General features: G+C 45.0%; 1 protein-coding gene across 12 annotated transcripts in view; it reads left to right on the top strand.

Annotated features, from left to right (window-relative positions):
* The first annotated feature begins 1,370 nt into the window (after window positions 1-1,370).
* The window catches only part of LOC140206967 (NACHT, LRR and PYD domains-containing protein 3-like), a 34,338-nt gene continuing 14,921 nt past the window's right edge, over window positions 1,371-20,787 (top strand). For 4 of the 12 annotated variants that reach the window (XR_011888444.1, XM_072275266.1, XM_072275267.1 and 1 more), the window contains exons 1-6: window positions 1,371-1,533; window positions 9,631-9,727; window positions 13,672-13,959; window positions 14,502-14,674; window positions 18,286-18,457; window positions 18,564-18,629. Coding sequence is in view for 11 of the 12 variants with exons in the window: in XM_072275266.1 (XP_072131367.1) it covers window positions 1,507-1,533; window positions 9,631-9,727; window positions 13,672-13,959; window positions 14,502-14,674; window positions 18,286-18,457; window positions 18,564-18,629 (823 nt within the window). In the remaining variant the exon portion in view is untranslated. The other 8 variants (XM_072275269.1, XM_072275273.1, XM_072275272.1 and 5 more) reach the window with 8 other exon arrangements.

Consider the following 20,787-nt stretch of genomic DNA (forward strand, 5'->3'; position numbering starts at 1 on the left):
CCCGGTGGGGACAGGAGGGGCTCATCTGTGGAAATGTCTGAGCCCACGGTGGTGGCGATTCACCACATTGGGGGGCAAACACCGGCAGACTGTTGCCCTGCAAGCGGGGCCAATGGTCGGGGCAAAGTGACAATTATTTGTGTTTTGTTGAGATTGTACCGGGAATATGGTGTAAAATCCCGCTCCCCACACTAACACGGGTTATACAGACCAAAGAACAAACTGCCGGAGGAACTCAGTGGGTCGGGCAGCATCTGTGGAGGGAAATGGACCGTCAACATTTCGGGCCGAGACCCTCCCTCTGGACTGAGAGTGGACGGGAAATAGTCCGAGAAAAGAGGTGAGGGGTGGGGATGGGGCAAGAGCTGGGGCGTGAGAGGTGGGTCCAGGTGAGGGGGAGGTGGGAAGGTGGAAATAGTGACAGGGGTGGGAGGTGAGTGGTTGGGGCAACACGGGGCTGCAGAAGATGGAAATTAATTCCATAGAGGATTAACAAAGGGATTAGAGAGTATTTGTTATAGAGAGTGCAATGAAGATTCACCAGACTGATCCCTGGAGTGGTGGGTCATCATATGAAGAAAGATCAAATGTGATAACCCTTTCATTTGGAGAATCGAGGACCGAGGGGTGAACACATTGAAATGCACAACATCATTACCGGTTGAACCAGGGATCCCAGTCTCTGAAAAAGGGGGTGGACTGTCTGGGACTGAGATGAGGGGAAATGTCTCCACTCCGAGGATAGTGAATGTCTGTAAATCCCCACCACAGAGGGCGGTGAAGACTCAGTGATCGTCCTCACATAAAACAGAGTTCGGCAGATGTGTGGAGACCGCAGTGATCGAGGAATTGAGGATCGGGCAGAAACATGAGACTGAGATGGGAGAGCAGCCGTCATGTTGTCGATGGTTAGAGGGGCTGAATGGCCACCATCTGCTGTCCTCACTTGATGTTTCAGTGTTGCTGTCCAGTGAGGCCGGGGGAATGTGACCAGAAATTAGTGTTTTTAAACAGAGAACTGATTTAAATGAAACCTGCACAATTCCTGTTTGGGCCTGAATTGTGTGTTGGACCGTGATGGGAATCGAACCCGTGACTCTGAGAGGAGGTCGAGCGACGGGGACAGGGCAAGATACAGAGGGAAATTAAATATATAGCTGGTGTAAATATGAAACCACATGGGAAATGCGCGGTGGGTCGGGCAGCGTGTGAGGGGCGAGGAGCAGAGTCACCGGGTCACGTGGCAGACCCTGCACCCGTCACCTGATCCCGTTTGCCGCTCCCATTTGAACGCAGATCTGCAGCATCTGCGGGGTTTTGCTTCCGAGGCCCCGCCCCGCTCTGATGACGTGCTGTCGCTGTGCTGATACTCAGAGTCCCCGGATGGGGCGGCGGGTTTTTTTCCGTTCAATGTCGGGGAGCTGGGGCCCGGGCCGGCTCACATCACAGTTTGTGGGGCAAATAGAGCCAGTTCCCACCGGTGAGTGTTGAGGCCGGTCCCTAGGGATGAACCAGACTGACAATCTCGCATGGGTGAGTACTGAGGTCGATCCCGAGGGAGGAGACCTGGTGTTGGGAAGCGAGTCTGGTTAACTTCCTCGAAATGGCGGGCTCGTCCCGCTTCCTGGGCTGTGGGACCTTCTCACTGAACCGCCTGAGATGAGCCGCTGCTCAGCCCCTGTTGCTCTGGTCCCAGGAGGGGATGAGGTGGTGATGCCGGGACGAGACCCATCCGTTGAGTTGTACCTGCAAAACCTGTTTCCCGTCACCTCAAGGTTATGTATCAACCATCTTGTTCAACATCTGTCCAGTCTGTATCCCATAGTCTCAATGATATATTTCAGCAATCTTTCTTGTAACCTTTTCTTTATTGTGGTGTGTTTATTTTGCACCTTTTACCTCATTGAATTTTCCAGGAATTGTTTTTTGATAACTAGGGTTACAAGAGCTGTTACTGAATACAGCGCAAAGCAGGGTAAAATCAGCCATTACAATTTAAGGTTCACTGTTACAAAATGGCTGCATGTTAATCTTTGTCATAATGTAACTCACAGCGTACAGTATCATGCTCAGTTTGCTATTTCCTTTTTTAGTGAGCCACTTCCTCCGTTTCCAGAATGACAGCTTGTCAGAGCTGCAAGCAGTGTTGCAATTTTTTTTATCGCGCTGTGGTCACCGTCTCTCAGCGTAGAGACGGTAGCCTCAGGAGCAAATGTAACAGAAAGATAGTGGGAGGAAAGGACGCTGTGAGCATTGACTGTGTGGGATGTATTACACCAGGGTTAGAATGAACTCAGAAGTAACAAATTGGTTGGGTGGGGTGGCATGTACACAAATCTGTTGAACAGTTTCGGGTGTCCCAATCATTTTGCAATCGGTTAATTGTTTGTGCATTAAAATAGAGGGGGGAAAAAAAACCTTACTGTTGCGGGAAATTTAAAGCAAGGAGAAGAAAATACTGGAAACGCTCAGCATCTCGGCTGCATCTTGGGAAGTTCCAGTTCTGAAACTGGGTCTTCCACCATTTCTCCTTTTAGAGATGTAGTCTGATGTGCTGAGCTCCCAGCATTTTCTACTTTATACTTTCACATGAAAATCATTTTGTTTCTGCTACACTGTACGAAGCATGGCAGCCAATTGTGCAGAGTGAGATCCCACACAGCAAAGACATTGTGATCAAATGTGCTCAGTTTAGCTGCTGGAATGAAGCTCAAGTCTATCCACATGCTGTCACGATCTCCAGACCGGTGAACCAGCCTGAGCACCGGGCAAGGCAGAGGGCCATTAGGTTCCTGTTCCGCCTTATGATTCGGAAATGGCAGGAACAACACGACAAATCACCCTATGGAAACACGTTCCAGAGGCGTCTGTATGTGGGTTATACTATTGGGAAGGAGTCTCTGAGAATATAGAGCTGGCAGTATACGGGCTTCAGTCCAGATTGGTAAACCACAGCTGGGATCGGAAATCTTCAGTCTGCAGTGAGGCCGTAGACTCGGGCGAGTAGAAAACCTACAGCACAATACAGGCCCTTTGGCCTGCAATTCTGTGCTGAACATGTACTTATTTTAGAAATTACCTCGGGTTACCCATAGCTCTCTATTTTTCTAAACTCCAGGTACCTATCCAGGAGCCTCTTAAAAGACAGTGCTTGTGCGGAAATCAGCCTACACCACTCAAGTGGGATGTCATGTCCGTCAAGTATATTGGAGATATTTGAAGTGAACTGTGGGGATAGTCAAAGTTGGGCAGTGATGTTGTCCATATGGACTTTGGTAAAGCCTCTAACAAGATCCTGCATGGCAGCTGATCTGAAAGGTTCGGTCACAGGGGATTCACGGGGAGTTAGCGAGGAGAATTCAGACTGGGCTTGATGACATGAAGCAGAGGGTGATGATTGAAGATAGATTTAGCGAATGGAGTCCTGTGACGAGTGGGATGTGTGTGTCAGTATCGAGATCTCTGTAATTCATTATTCATGCCATTGATTTGTATATGAATGTACCTGGCGCGGTTATCAAGCTTGATACTAAATTCGGGAGTCTGCTCCATATTGCAACAGGCTACAATGAATTTCAAGGGGACCTTGGGTCAGTTCTGGAGAAACGGCAAATGGTTTTCAACCTGGACAAGTGAGAGATGGTGCAACTTGGACAGTCATACCAGGGTGGGACTGGTATAGTGAATGGGAGGGCAGGGAGTGTGCTGGGACAGAGCGACGTGAGAGTACAAGTGTACAGTTCAGTGAAGGTGGACATGCAAGTATAGAGGCTGGGAAAGAAGCTCTTAATCATGCTGGCCTTCATTGAGTTCTGGGTTACGGCCATCATATTGTAGTTATTTAAATTGTTGGAGAAGCTACACCAAGTACTATAAGCAACACACATCAAAGTTGCTGGTGATCGCAGCAGGCCAGGCAGCATCTCTAAGAAGAGGTACAGTCGACGTTTCGGGCCGAGACCCTTCGTCAGGACTCAGTACTATATACAAGTTTGTTCAGTCTGTTATCGGAAAGATATTATTGAGCTGGAGAGGGTGCAGAAGTGATGGTGAAGCTGCTCCCTGAACTAGAGGCCGAGTTAAAGGGAGAGGTTGGCCGAGCTGGATCTTCATTCCACAGGAGATTGTGGGTGATGTTATAGGAGATTATAATATCAAGAGGGATTATGAATAACGTGGTTGGTTGTGGTATTTTCTCAGGGTTCAAGATTCAAGATTGCTTAATGTCATTCCGGTTTACGAGGGTAAAGGAGAACAAAATAATTGTTACTCTGGATCCGAAGCAAGATGGGGGAAAAAAAACATGACGAGAGAGACCACAATAATGAAATAAAAACACAGTCCATACAGTATGGTAGCTGAAAAACATTGATCGTGTGTTTATAAAATGAAGTTAGGCACAGGAGTGTCTGGACATATGGTGACTGTTAGGAAATGTTAAACCAGTGGTGTCGGGAGTGTAGAGGGGTGGGTTAGTGAGTGGAGGTGGTGATCAGGCTTACTGCTTCAGGAAAGTAACAGTTTTGAGGCTGATTATCCTGGCGTGGAGATTGCGTAGCCTCTTCCCTGATGGAAGTGGGACCAGTAGTCCCAGACCAGGGTGTGTAGGACCCTTAATGATATTATGGCACTTTTCCAGCATCTTTATGTGTATATGTGCTTGATGGTGGGTAGGCCTTGCTCGGGTGTTTGGATTTGTAATTCTGTGAGCGGAGTGTACAGCAATGGTTTCAGCACAAGGCTGAGGGTCACACAGGTTGACGATGATGGGACAGGAAGACCAGTTGTGCACCTGACTGTCTGTCATCTATTGGTTAGTCAGTCCACCACCCAGTTACACATTGGTGTGTTTAGACAGAGGCATGGGAGTTTGTTCACCCAAATTTCTGGGACATCAGTGTTGAATGCCAAAATGAAATCCAGAAACAACACTTTGACCTAATGGTCTTTTTTTTTTTTTTTTTTTTTTTAGGCATGTCAGGCGAAGGAGAATGACAGATGCAATGTCATCTGCCATTTAGCGACTCAGTCGGTAAGCATACTGGTGAGTGCTCAGTGAGCAAGGATTGGAGTTTTTGATGTGTGCCATCATCAGCCATTCAAAGCACATCGTGCTGATTGGTGACAGGTCCACTGGGCAGAAGTCGCTTTGTTCCGAATATGTAGAGTTCTTTGGTACAGGGCTGATGGTGGTTGATTTAAAGCAGGTGGGAACAGCGGCCTGGATGAGTGAAGTGTTGACAATGGCCGTGAAGACATCAGTGCACTGATGTACACTTTCTGCGAGCTCAGCCTGGATGCTTTCTGGCCAGCATCTCTGCAGAATCCTTATTACCTTTGCTGTTATTGACATTGGATGCTCAGCTCTGAGGGGAGTAGCTTTCCTGGCTGGCTTGTGTTGCATGCTTCGAAGCAGTGTTTAGAGCGCCAGGGAAGGGAGCGCCACTGGTACACACAGGCCTATTTTTCTTCCTCACGTATTCTGTAAACTCTTGATACCCAGCCACATACACCAGGGTTCGTTTCCTGGTGTTGGGAAGTCTGAAGCCAATGGAGACAGATACAAAAGAGCGGAAAGAGCTGAAAGGTCAAGTCAAGTGAATTCAAGTTAAGTCACTCAAAACACAGAGCTCATGTGAGTACCTGGAATGAGCTGTTCAGTGTTTGCATTATTGGTTATCTACCTCGGGTTCAGTATTCTCACCGTGTTTGGAAATTCACACTCGCTGTCGTCTGTCTGTGAGCAGCTGGAAATTAAAGAAGCACTCAAGATGCTGGAGACCTGAAATCAAATCAGAAATTGTTCAAAGCCATTCCAACACCTGAAAAATCATCTTTATCTGTTGAGTGTTCATTTCATTTGCAGCTTTTTTAGTACATTACCTTGGAAGGAGTTAAGTCTCTTGGGAAGCGGAGTTGTGTGCAACTGGGAAACTGGGTTGAAAACTGTCAGATGGAATCTCTGTTTACAACACCCAGTGTGAGATGTGGGAAAGATGGGCAAGACTGTCGGTGCTGACTGTGACCCTGTGAGGTTGGATCCTGGGTTACCACTCATGTTTCGAACCAGATAAAATGAACCTGGGGATCAAGTTGCCCAGGTTTATGAGGTGATCAGTTAGTATTTCTGTCCATTCTCGTATGTTTTATTCTATAGTTCCTTTGGAAGCAGAGCAGAGAATGAATTCCCATTCTGTCCCTCACCGCGTGAGGCTGTCATTAAATACACTGTTTTGTGTTTGTACCAGTAGAAATGGACCCAAGGGGTTCAGTGTTCAATCCACGTTTGGAAATTCCCCCTCACTGTCACCTGTCTATCAACCAGTGGGAGTCAAAGAGAAATTCATGATGGTGGAGATAGAACAGACCATGGAGCAGTACTTCACAGGAACAGGCCCTTCGGCCCACAATGTTGTGCCAAACCAGCTAAAAAGTAAATCAAATCCCACCCCCAAACCAATCCTACCTACAAAGGCAACGCATTCCAGGCATCCATCATTCTCAGAGTATAACAACTTACCCTCATACTTCCTTTGCATCTATTCCCTCACACCTTTAATACATGCCGTATGGTATTAGGCATTTCTAACTAGTGAAAAGGTGCTCCCTGTCTACTCTATCTATGCCGTTCATAATCTTCTAAACCTCTATCAGATTTCCCCCCAGTCTCTGCCTCATGGAGAACAACCCAAGAATATCCACTAAAAACTCGATGATGTTTGAAACCACTCTGATGAAAGGTTGGGAAACAGAATCGTTAACTTTGTTTCTCTCCCCATGGCTGTTCCTTACCTGCTGAGCGTTTCTAGTAATTCCAGTTTCACTTTATTACATTCACCCTGGAACATTTTAAATCTGCGAACGGACCAATGCACCAGCGCTCGTTTTGTGAGAGTTGATAGAAGAGTATAGAAACCTCAGCTCTTCCCCAGTACATTATCCTGGTACCAATTATCCTGATTTTCCTGGAATTGTATTCAGTACAGTTGCTGCTGACAAGGTTCACAAGAATAATCGGAGGAATGATAAGGTTTATGCATGAGGAGCACTTGATGGCCTTGGGCCTGTGTTCTCTGGAGTTCAGTGGGATGGTGGGTGGGGGTGATGGTTTACACCAACTGAATACCAACAAGTGTGGAAACAGTGGGAATGGAGAGGATGTCTGCATTAGACGAAGAGTCTGGGATCTGAGAGTGCAGCCTCAGTTTTAAAGAAGCTTCACTTTAATTTTGGTATGAGAGAAATTACTTCAGTCAAACGTTAGTTGATACCTGTAATTTGTTGCCACAGAGTCTGATGGAGACTATCGTTGGGTATGTTCATGTTCTTGATTGCTAAATAAGTTGAGTGTTATAGCAGGAAGGCAGGAATATGGTGTTGGAAAAAAAATTAGCCATGATTTATTGTGGAACAGACTTGATGGACCGAATTCTACTCCGATATATTATGGGTTATATCTAATACCATGACTGAACGATGACTCCTTTGTATCCCATCACAAACAAGAGAAAACCTGCAGATGCTGGAAATCCAAGCAACACACTCAAAATGCTGAAGGAACTCAGCAGGCCAGGCCGCACCTATGGAGAAGAGTACAGTCGACACGTGTCTCGGCCTGAAACGTCGTCTGTATTCTTTTCCATAGATGCTGCCTGGCCTGCTGAATTCCTCCAGCATTTCGTGTGTTCCTTTGTATCCCATCTCATGCTTCGTAAAATGTCACGGACAGTTACACATTGTTCACTCGGATCATTATATTTGTGTTCAAGTTGTAAATGTCAATGAGCTTTGTTTTCAAGAACATTCCGCAGACATGTTGAATGTTAACGTGCTGCATCATCTCTCTGGTTAAAGTGAGACCTGCGGTGAGAGATTTATTGGAAGAAAAGCCCACAACAGGAAGCAAATCACGATTGAAAAGGAGGGAGCAGCAACAAGTGAACCAGCCCGATGACTGAGAGCACCAACGGGAGAGAACACTCCTGACTCAGTTTCCATTGATTCCTTCAGGAGAAAATTTGGTGAGTCTCATTTACTGAAGCACTGGTCCTTTAAACATTACATTTCTGTATAAAGAAAGTTAGGAAATAGCTGGAGTGAGACGGAATGAACCTGGAAATACCAGTTATGCCTCTATCAGACTTCAGATCTGCTAATGTGCTGTCAGCATCCCAGCTCATTAAAGCCACACACATTCCCTCACAGTGTTTGCTCATTTCAAGCTCTTGCATTTTCTGAAGTGGATTTTGGTCAGTTCTGACATTTCCTTGCTTGGTTGTGTTACGTCATCAGTAAAGGTGAGACCACGGATCTACGCCTGGAAAGTCTTCACTCTCCAGGGTGCAGGCCTAGGCAAGGTTGTATGGAAGACCGGCAGTTGCCCATGCTGCAAGTCTCCCTTCTCCACGACACCAATGTTATCCAAGGGAAGGGCATTAGGACCCGTACAGCTTGGCACCAGTGTCGTCGCAGAGCAACGTGTGTTACGTCATAATCTTCACAACATGTGTTGACAATTTCCTCCCTTTATTCGATGTCCCAAGTGCTTCTTGATGTAGTGATTGCTGAAATATGGAATAACCATGAACTACAGCAACATGTCACTGATTCCTTTGGCTATTGTCAGCTGCAAATATATACTTTTCTTCTAATACAGCGTTGCGTAAGCCTCTGCTAAGAACAGACTCATTTGAAGCTAAATGTCCGAGCACCATATTTAATTTTGTCCAAACTAGCAAACGTCATTCAATAATTTACATCTATGTGCCCTGGCCTCATCAAGTACTCTTCTGCTAAATAAATTGTCGGAACATATGAACCTGCTATTGAGCAGAAATAGGTATTGCAATGAAGTTACCTACCAAAGGCACGAGTTACAGCTGTAGTTGCCACATAGCGGTTTGGTCTGGAAGATAAAGTCCCATACAGTCCAGAGAGATCAAGGTAGATGGATTCAAAGTTACCTGAGCATATCATGTAAAGAGTAGTAGTTGAAGGATTCTCCTCTGAATGAAGTCTGGTAACTAGTCGTCTGCCGCAAGGCTACAAGTTGGGGCCTTATATATTGTGTATTTTATAGCAATGATTTGGATGCGAATGCACAAGTCTTGATTGGTAAGTTCGCAGATTTGACAAAAGTAGCGGATGATGCTTACAGTGAAGATTATCATAGCTCATAGGGGATCTAAATGGGCAGAGTGGCGGTAAATAGATTACGAACTGACATGAGTAGCAACCGTTTCATGTGGAGGTTGGTGATTATGTGGAGGGAACTGCCAGGGGAAGTGGATCAGGCAGGCACGGTTGTATAATTCCAGAAGCAGTGTAGATGTGTAGATGGAGTGAAGAGGCCAGGAAAGAAATGGGCCCAACACAGGAAATTAGGACCATCTCTGTGGGCACTGTGGGCAGCATTGTCTGGTGCTGAAGGGTCTGTATCTGTGCTCTGTTGCTCTGTTACTCTCTCAGTAGATACGACAGAGATCACTGGTGACACATACAGACATGGAGTGGAAATAGCTGTTAACTGAAAATGTTTGGAACCAAGCCAACTGCTGCTCTGATACAGGAGATAGAAATGCAAAGTAATCGCTCTCTCCCTGACAAACTCTGTGCTTGTGTGTAATTCAGGGCATCACCAGCAGGTGGAGCTGTTCTGCACCGGGACCAAAGTGTAAACAAGATGATGACAATCAACAATCGTCAGTCAGAATCAGAATGGCTACAGGTACGTTCACTGGAATATTTTTAATTCAACTTCTGTCACATTTGTGCACAATATTGCAGATCAAGAAACTTACACAGATGCTAACAGGACACAAAAAAAATTAATCAAACAGTCATTGATTCACTGGTAAAGCAGCCCTGTATAATGGATTCCAGCGCAGGGACCTGACAGCAGTAATGGTCGAATGACTCCACTCACCATGCAAAGCTTCACCTGAGTGAAAAGAGCAGGAGATCCTGAATCAGATGGTTGTGAGTGACACACAGACAGGAATGCGACAGCAGTTTTGAAGGTTATGTAAATGTCCAGGGTCAGGGTCTGTTTCACAACTAGACAAGCCCTGATGTGTAAGACATCTCCAACTTTCACTTATAAAACTCAACGCCAGATGATTGGAACATTTCCGGCGTTTCAGAGATTGTGTGATAACACAGCACTCCAGGTTTTGGAAAGGCAGCTATCAACACTCAACTGGTTTTCTTGGCTGCTGTGCCAAGGAGATGAGGGGAGTTTCTGAAAACTGTTTTTTGTAGCCGAGCTGAGAACATTGCCAAAGCTGGGAATGGCTGAGGATCAGGAGACAGCTCATTATAGATACACTTGTGGTGATTTAATACCTAAATAAATGTCTAGGTTGTGGACAAATGTGAACACGAGTCTTTCAATATTTCCCTATTGAGATGATCTGCTACCTGAATTTAAATTCCCAAGATATCTGTTGGGAAACCCAGTAAAACCAATGACCAACTGTCTCTGTCTCCAGTCAATGTGTTCAACTCTGTGATTCCAGATGGAATAAAACAGAAATTTAGCTTGGAAACGGGTCCTTCGTCCCAAATAATTCATGCTGATCTTAATGTCTCTGAGCTTGCTCCTTTTTCTGCAGCTTTCTCTAAATTTCCCTCATTTTTATCGTCTATCATTTTTCCCACCTACATCTTCTCAAATTTGTAATTTAATTTGTGTTTGAAGCCTCCTCTGGCTGCACACAAATTATACCCGTAACCCTCCATGTTAAAAAATGTGCCTTCCGTCCCTTTTAAATCTCTACCAATGAGTCTCAGACTCCGCTACCCTGATTATTTATGTACGTGTGCAAAGTCACCCTTCTAGCTCAAATGTTCCTGGTCAAAATGTCCCAGCCTATCCATATGACACAAAACTGAACACCCCCGTCCAGTAACATACTTGTCAATCTCTTCTACACTCTTTCCAGCTTAATCACATCCTTTATGTTTCGCAACCAGAGCTGCATGCAAAACTCTCCAAGCGAGACTTTGTCAATGACTTGTATAGTTGTTAGTCATAGTCATACTTTATTGATCCTGGGGGAAATTTGTTTTCGTTACAGTTGCACCATAAATAATTAAATAGTAATAAAACCATAAATAGTTAAATAGTAATATGTAAATTATGCCAGGAAATAAGTCCAGGACTAGCCTATTGGCTCAGGGAGTCTGACCCTCCAAGGGAGGAGTTGTAAAGTTTGATGGCCACAGGCAGGAATGACTTCCTATGATGCTCTGTGTTGCTTCTCGGTGGAATGAGTCTCTGGCTGAATGTACTCCTGTGCCCACCCGGTACATTATATAGTGGATGGGAGACATTGTCCAAGATGGCATGCAACTTGGACAGCATCCTCTTTTCAGACACCACCGTCAGAGAGTCCAGATCCATCCCCAGAACATCACTGGCCTTACGAATGAGTTGTTGATTCTGTTGGTGTCTGCTACCCTCAGCCTGCTGCCCCAGCACACAACAGCAAACATGATAACACTGGCCACCACAGACTCGTAGAACATCCTCAGCATCATCTGGCAGATGTTAAAGGACCTCAGTCTCGTCAGGAAATAGAGACGGCTCTGACCCTTCTTGTAGACAGCCTCTGTGTTCTTTGACCAGTCCAGTTTATTGTCAATTCGTATCCCCAGGTATTTGTAATCCTCCACTATGTCCACACTGACCCCCTGGATGAAAACAGGGGTCACCGGTACCTTAGCTCTCCTCAGGTCTACCACCAGCTCCTTAGTCTTTTTCACATTAAGCTGCAGATAATTCTGCTCACACCATGTGACAAAGTTTCCGACAGTAGCCCTGTACTCAGCCTCATCTCCCTTGCTGATGCATCCAACTATGGCAGAGTCATCCGAAAACTTCTGAAGATGACAAGACTCTGTGCAGTAGTTGAAGTCCGAGGTGTAAATGGTGAAGAGAAAGGGAGACAAGACAGTCCCCTGTGGAGCCCCAGTGCTGCTGGTCACTCTGTCGGACACGCAGTGTTGCAAGCACACGTACTGTGGTCTGCCAGTCAGGTAATCAAGAATCCATGATACCAGGGAAGCATCCATCTGTATCACTGTCAGTTTCTCCCCCAGCAGAGCAGGGCGGATGGTGTTGAACACACTGGAGAAGTCAAAAAACATGACCCTCACAGTGCTCGCTGGCTTGTTCAGGTGGGTGCGGACATGGTTCAGCAGGTAGCCGATAGCATCTTCAACTCATAGTCGGGACTGGTAGGCGAACTGGAGGGGATCTAAGTGTGGCCTGACCATAGGCTGGAGCAGCTCCAGAACAAGTCTCTCCAGGGTCTTCATGATGTGGGAGGTCAATGCCACCGGTCTGTAGTCATTGAGGCCGCTGGGGCGCGGCGTCTTCGGCACAGGGACGAGGCAGGATGTCTTCCACAGCACAAGAACCCTCTGGAGCCTCAGGCTCATGTTGAATACATGGCGAAGTACTCCACATAGCTGAGGGGCATAGGTTTTGAGCACCCTGGAGCTGACACCATCCGGTCCTGCAGCCTTGCTTGGGTTGAGATGTTTCAGCTGTCTTCTCACCTGTTCAGCCGTGAAGCCCACCGTGGTGGTTTTGTGTTGAGGCGGGGTATAGTCATGAGAGCAGGGTGGGGGACAGTGAGGAGGGGTAGGAGGGGAGAGTGGAATATGTGTTGATTGGGGGCCGACAACAGGTGGCTCATGTGGGGAATGGGCAGGGGCCACAATGTCAAATCTGTTAAAGAACAGGTTAAGTTCATTGGCCCTGTCCCCACTGCCTTCAGCTCCTCTGTTGTTAGTTTGCCGGAACCCAGTGATGGTCCTCATCCCCCTCCAGACCTCTCTCATGTTGTTCTGCTGGAGTTTCCACTCAAGCTTCCTCCTGTACCTGTCTTTAGCCTCTCTGATCCTGGCTTTCAGGTCCCTCTGTATTGCCCTCAGCTCCTCCCTATTTCCATCTCTAAACGCCCTCTTTTTAGCTTTCAGGCTGTCCTTAATGTCCTTTGTCACCCCTGGCTTGTTATTTGAATAACAAAGGACATTTCTTGTTGGAGCATTGCAGTCCACACAGAAGATCAACATCCAGGGGATGGGGAATCATGGGGGTCAAGGCAATGGTCAGTCTGTGACCCAGGGGAATGGACATTATTTATCTCAAGGCAATGGTCTGTCTTTGACCCAGGAGACAAGACAGTGTATGACAAAGCAAATGGAGAATGTGTTATCTAGGGGATTGGACAGTGTGTAATCTGGATCTGTATGTGACACAGCTGACTGAACACTTTGTGATCCAGGGAGATTTTTGTTTGGAGAAGATAATCCCAGTGATATTTCCCGGTATCACCTGACGCTGTTCCATTAAGATCCCCTGGTTATCAGTGTGTTCAACCACTGCATAGCCGGTGATAGTCATAGTCATACTTCATTGATCCCAAGGGAAATTGGTTAAATCAGTGTTACTGTGTCTGTCCTGTTCTTTTTCTGAGAATGGATCTGTCCAGCCACTTGCTTATCGGGATGGTAACCCGGCAGGAAGTGGGTTTTACATTCACCAGCACAGTCCCATTCCTAATCTGGTGGGACAGAGTCTCGGCTCCATTGCAGCCACCCATTGTGAATCCTTGTTCAAGTACAAATCACTCTAAACTTGCAATTCATCATTTATTTCAGGTGGGAAATTAAATCGGGCACAGAAAGTACTCAAGAGGTTTTTACGAGGCAAATCACTGAGGGAAGATGATCGGGACAGGGGAAGCAAAGTACCAAAGCAGGGTCAGATTGAGAGCAATGTCCCAGTGGAATGCCGTCTGGCCGCAGAGGAGCAAGAGCAAAGTCAACCCAGAGACAGTGACGTCGGAGACACCAATCCGGACTTTGGAACCGGCACTAGCGAGGGGACTGTCTGTCAGCTCGGCAGATCATTGAAGACAGAATTGTCAGTTCCCCAACAGGGAGCAGGTGAGTGAAGTATGAGGGTGGTGTGTTTGCAGAATGTGGCAGGGAGGAGAGAGATTCCTTATTGGAGGGTTGGTCAGAGGAGAGGGGAAATGTGTGGCTACACGTTGTGTAGCGGTGCACCCGTTAGCCTACTACAGGAAATGTACTACCCGATCCAAAGATTTCCAGGATGTGTATTAGAGGAAATGCAGCTGTCCAGATAAGAGAGTATTTCCAGGATGTGAATCAAGGGAAATGTATTTGCCAAGATGTAGAGACTATCTCTGGGAAGCCACTATCATTTATTGTCCATCTTAAACTGAAATAGGTGAGTGGGTGGGATGGAGGATGGACTGGTTTGCATTAAATATGGCCTGTCTGGTAACTTAATGCCTAGAATATCGTTGGGTAGATTTTAAAGCTGGTGTTGGTGGTTGGGAATATATTTTAGTGGCTGAAGGCAGGTGAATACTGAGGTTCAAGACATGATTGGTTTGTTGAGTTGGGTGAGAGCGGTCGAGACGAGGGATATTTGAGTTTGTGACTACATTCTCTTTTTATAGTCACAGAGCCAGCGTTTACAATCTCTGACCTCCTAGCACAGGGGGGTGAATATCGACTGTATCAACTGACAAAATTCTACAGGGACAGACTCAAACAAGCGATTGAAGAAAAGGTTGAAAGACTCGGTTGGATGTTGACAAAGGAGGGGCACTTCAGTAGAGAAGAAAATGAGGTGAGTGAATTTAGTGTATTGTCACCGAATTGATGGTATCGGAGGGGATAGTGATCAATATTATTCTCCCGCACGTTCCAGGAGTTCTACATGGCAATGGAGAATTTGATCTCTGACTTGTCACTGGTAGATCTGGTCTCAGCTGTTAAGGTGGGGAGCACTGGGAACGACAGGTTCAGTGTCACCTTTTCCTCTCACGCCTGCTGTATTTATCAGTGTGTTATAGGAGCAGTGGCTGCATATCTGGGCTGTTGAACAGACATTCAGTCTAAAACTGATTTCACATCTCATCAGGACTGTCTGTCAAATTCACCTCAGCTCATTAATTCAGGATGAATATTAAACTGTCAGATTGTAAATTGGGCCAACTGGCTTCACTGCCGTACTTGAGGGAGGGAAACCTGCCAACCACAGCTGGTCTGGTCTCCGTCTGACTTCCCGACCTCTATCAAATCACCCTTTAATCATCTACGTCCCAAGGCATAAAGTCCTAACCTGTTCAATCTGTTCTTGTACCTCAGGTCCTCCAGTCCCGGCAACATCCTTGTAAGTTTTCTCTGTACTCTTCCAACATTCTTTACATCTGTCCTCTAAGTAGGTGATCGGATCTGTACACAATACTGAAAACTAGGCCTCACCAACGTTTTATACATGTTCAACATCATATCTCACCTCCTGTACTCAATATTTTCATTTATGAAGGCTAGTGTGCCAAATACTTTCTTTCCGATCTAACTATCTTTGCTGCCACTGTTAATGAATTATGGACCTGTATTCCAAGGTCTCTTTGTTCTACCACACGCTTCAGTGCCCTACCGGTCACAGTATAAGACCGACCCTGTTTGGTCATTGGAAAGTTCAACACGTCGCACTTGTCTTCATCAAATTGCCTCTGCCGGTTTTTCAGCCCATTTCTCAGCTGATTTAGACACCACTGCAAGCTTTGGTAGTCTTCTTCACTCTCCACTACGTGTTCCCACACTTGGTGTCATCTGCAAATTTGCTGATTCAGTTAACCACATTTTTATCCAGATCGTTCATATAGATGACACACAACAACAGACCCAACACCGATCCATGTGGCACTGTACGTGTTGCAAAGTCCCAGTCAGAGCTGCAGCAGTCTATAACCACTCTCTGTCTTCTTCCAAAAAGCCAATGTCTAATCCACTTTACCGGTTTACCTTGAATGCTGAGCAACTGAACTATCTTTCCCATCCTCCTTTGCGGTACGTTGTCAAATGCCGTGCTGAGGTTCATGTAGACAACACCCACTTCCATCCATTCATCAACTTCCCTGGTAACTTCCTGGAAAAACTTTAAGATTGGTTAGACATGAACTACCACGCACAAAGCTGATATCTTATGACTCCAAAAATCAATAGGTTGTCCTAAAAGAGCATATATATCAGACAAATCTTTTCGTGAGCCATTTTACATTATTAGCTAGCCTACCTTCATATTTCATATTCTCTCTACTTACGGCTTTTTAGTTGTTTTCTGCTGGTTAGTAAAAGCTTCCCAGTCCTCCAGCTTTCCACGATATTTTGCTATATTCTATGCCCTTTCCTTTGCTTTTGTGCTGGCATTGACTTCCTCATCAGCCACGGTTGATCATCTTCCCTTTGGTATAAATTTCCATCTTTGGGATTATCGACCTCTACCTGCACCTTCCGAATCTCTCCCAGAATCTTCATCCATTTCTGCTTTGCTGTTGCCTCTGCTAGTGTCCTCTTCCAATTTATTTTTGCCCAGCTGTTCTCTCATGCCTCTGTAATTCCCTTATTCCACTGTAATACAGATACCTCTAACTTTTACCTTCTCCCTCTCAAACTGCAGTGTGAGTTCTGCTATTTTATGATCATTGCCTCTTAAGGGTTTTTTTAGCTGAAACTCCCCAGTCAAATCTGGTGCAATACACATTACCGAATCCAGATCCGCCTTATAGTGGACTCAACCATAGGCTTCTCTCAAAAGCCATCTCTATACTTTATACTTTATTGTCGCCAAACGATTGATACTAGAACGTACAATCATCACAACGATATTTGTTTCTGCGCTTCCCGCTCCCTGGATTACAAATCGATAGTAAATATTTAAATTATAAATCACAAATAGAAAATAGAAAAAATGGTGAGTAAGGTAGTGCAAAAAAAACCGAGAGGCAGGTCCGGATATTTGGGGTTTACGGTCCAGATCCAGGTCAGGATCCGTTCAGCAGTCTTATCACAGTTGGGAAGAAGCTGTTCCCAAACCTGGCCGTACGAGTCTTCAAGCTCCTGAGCCTTCTCCCGGAAGAAAGAGGGACGAAAAGTGTGTTGGCTGGGTGGGTCGTGTCCTTGATTATCCTGGCAGCACTGCTCCGACAGTGCGCGGTGTAAAGTGAGTCCAAGGATGGAAGATTGGTTTGTGTGATGTGCTGCGCCGTGTTCACGATCTTCTGCTGCTTCTTCCGGTCTTGGACAGAACAACTTCCATACCAGGTTGTGATGCACCTTAGAAGAATGCTTTCTACGGTGCATCTATAAAAATTAGTGAGGGTTTTAGGGGACAGGCCAAATTTCTTTAGTTTTCTCAGGAATTAAAGGCGCTGGTCGGTCTTCTTGGCAGTGAACTCTGCTTGGTTGGACCAAGTCAGGTCATTTGTGATATTGACCCCGAGAACTTAAAGCTTTTGACTGTTCCACTTGCGCCCCACCGATGTAACTTGGGTCGTGCGGTCCGCTACTCCTTCTGAAGTCAACAACCAATTCCTTCGTCTTGCTGATGTTGAGGGATAGATTATTGTCTTCGCACCATGCCACCAGGTCCGTAATTTCCTCTCTGTACTGAAACTCATCATTACCTGAGATACGGCCTACAATTGTTGTGTCATCAGCAAACTTATATATTGAGTTTGATGGAAACTTGGTTACACAATCTCACAGGCATTCTATAAATTCCCTCACTTGGGATTCAGCACTGACCTGATTTTCCAAAGCTACCTGCATATTGAAATTCCCCATGACTATTTTAACATTGATCTCTTTACATGCCTCTTCTCTCTCCCACTGGAATTTGTAGCCCATGTCCTGGTTACTGTTCCATCAGGGTCATTTTTCCTATGCAGTTTCTTAACATCTACATTGTCCAATCCGATATCACCTCTTTATGAGGACTTTTATTTTTCTATGAGAACGGAGTCAACCCAATCCTTTCACCTACCTGCCTATCCTTTCGATTAAGTATTTATTCATAGATGTAAGCACCCAACTGGGATCTCCTTTTAGCCACAATTCAGTGATGCCTGCCATCCATTTTTTTTGCTCTCTCATTCTCTCCCTCTTCCGTTCTTGTTGTCACATCTTTTTGTTGTAATATTGCACATTGATGGACAAATAATAAATCACATTAAATATACTGCAGAGCATCAGTAAGTTGTTATTCTTACACAATATTGATTTAGAATTTCCTTCAGTTACTGTTTCTCTGTTAATGACTAAACCCAGGGAGGATGAGGCAGCAGCCCAGTGATTGCATCTGTTCTGAAGCTACTGGGGCCATGAACAGATATTTTCCTCCACATGTCTGTCTGTCTGCTCCACAATAAATTCACTGCTTTCCTTTTATAGAAAGTCACTGCACTGACAGAGAAGGGAAACCGGACAGAGAGTTCCACACTCTTCCTTAGTTTGGTGATGGGCAAAGGCTCCCGGGCCCGGAGGGCGATGTGGGAATCCTTTGTGACATGGAGGACTGAGTTACCGAAGTTGGACAGAATACTGAGGGAAATACAGGAGCTCGGTATGTTAAAAACATGTACTGAACACAACGGCACATTGAAATAAACATTTTAGTTATTTTAATTATTATATCTCTGTTTTCATGAACATTTTTTTGATTTAAACAGGTCCTGATCCACAAGAATACATGAACATCGCCCAAGGGTTATCTGACTTACCCCCTCATCTGATAGGTGAGTGATGAAATGCTCAGTTCAAACCACATCTCAGATGTTAGACTGTGACTTGGTAGAACCTGGTAATCAAAATTCACCATTAATCATTCGCTGATCTCTGGTTCAGGTTACAATTCAGGGAATCTCTCGTTGCAGCCTGAATATTCTACAATGTATTTTTCTATTAATCCAGCTGTTGGTTCTGGTGAAGCCCTCACTCCGGGTCCTAATGCTCTGGGAATGCCTACACACCCCAGGCAGGCTCCTGATACACTGTATGACCCAGTCCAGGTGACTTTTTTTTTATCTTCAGACCTTTTGGATTCCGAAGCATCTTCTCCTTCATAATAGCAGCTACACTCAATTCTGTCCGCTGATGCTCTTTACAGTTTGTAATTCTGCTAGTGACTTCCACAGAGTTTGTCTGCTATTTCCTTTTCTCCCATTACTGCATCTACAACATCATTTTTCAGCAGTCCGATATTGACCCTCTCACTTTTTTTTACTCTTTATATATCTGGGAAAGGAAAAAAATACTTTGGTATCCCCTTTTATATTATTGACCATACCCTTGCATTTACTGCATATTTCATGTGTATATCTAGGAGAATCTATATCATAGTTGCCTCCGACATGACCCAAGCAGTAAACTCCAGGCCCCACTACAATGTGAAACAACTACCCACGTGCTGTAAATTTACCCCTTCTCACCCTAACCAAATGCTCTCTGATACTAGACACCAGTCAGATGTGGGGGAAAAAAAAACAACAAAATACACGCTGTGTACCTAAACTTGTATCTCTCAATCTTGTACACTTCTGTCAGATCTCTATTCCAACTCCAGAGTAAACAAACCAAGTTTATCAAGCTACTCTACTTGTAGCAAATGCCGCCAAATCCAGGCAACACCCTGATGAACCTGTTCTGCATCCTCTCCAATCCTTCCAAGAGCAGGACAATCAGAAGTGAATACAATACTCCAGATGCTCCCTAAAACCATAAGATCTAGGAGCAGAATTAAGCCATTCGGCTTAGTGAATTTGATCTTCAATTCCTCTCTACCCCATTATCCCAGTAAACGTTGACACTCTTCCGAACCAGGAACATATCAACCTGCATTTTAAATATACTCAATGACTTGTCTTCATCACCCGTCTATGACAATAATTTCACAGATTCACCAACCGCCAGCGAAAGAAATTTCTCCCAGTATGGGTCCCCAGCAGCCAGGACAATTCACACAGTTCTCAAACATGTTAATTTTCTGCTTGAGTCTCCCATGTGGGATCTTGTCAAACACCCAACTAATATCCAAGCAGACAATATCCATATGTAACTTAATCCATCACTTTTGTCACCTCCTGGAAGAACTCCAGTCAAGTTAAGAAGACTCTACATCCCCTGCCCAAAGCCTTGCTGCTGAACCCTAACCCATCTCAAATGTTCTCTTTCATACTCCCATGGGGCAGAAGACATAAAAGGCTTGAAGGTATGTACCACCAGCCTCAAGGACAGCTTTAATTCTGCATTTATAAGACTATTGAATGGTCACCTAATATGATATTATTGGCTTCTTAATAATAAGACAATTATATATATAAAAGTGTAACATTGTGCATCTCGTAACTAATAACCACTCACTTAGATAACCACAATAGACATACAGAAGAGCAGTAAGAATACTGTTTGGGTATGAACAGATTTAAGGAGCAACTGTAAATAGATTTTGTAATTCTACAGCAAGCCCTGGGGAAATCAGAAATCTTTCAAAATTATACTGTCTATCAGAAACCATTTGTTTCTGTCCCTCACGTGTTAAAGAGAAGTTCCTAATATATACAAGATGCACCCGATCTTTGTGAAATTTCTGCAGTATCTGATGAAGCATTGGCGTACGATAATCACCCTATTAACAACCACAGAGGAACAACCACTGTTATCAAAATAAATGGAGGATTTCCAGAGCAACTCACTGAGCCCACTATGGTTTTGTTTAGTTTTGAACTCGCTTTCTAATTTACTGAAACGGACAAAAATCAGGTATCAAATCAGAAAAAAAAGTGAACTATACTTTGACACAGCTATACAGGGATGATCGGAAATTAGTTGCTCTTGCATCAGTAAAGCTAAAACAATTCAAATACAGTAATGGAACTAATTTCCAAAGAAACCATA

This window comes from Mobula birostris, chromosome 13, assembly GCF_030028105.1.
Source record: "Mobula birostris isolate sMobBir1 chromosome 13, sMobBir1.hap1, whole genome shotgun sequence".
Classification (NCBI taxonomy): Eukaryota; Metazoa; Chordata; class Chondrichthyes; order Myliobatiformes; family Myliobatidae; genus Mobula; species Mobula birostris.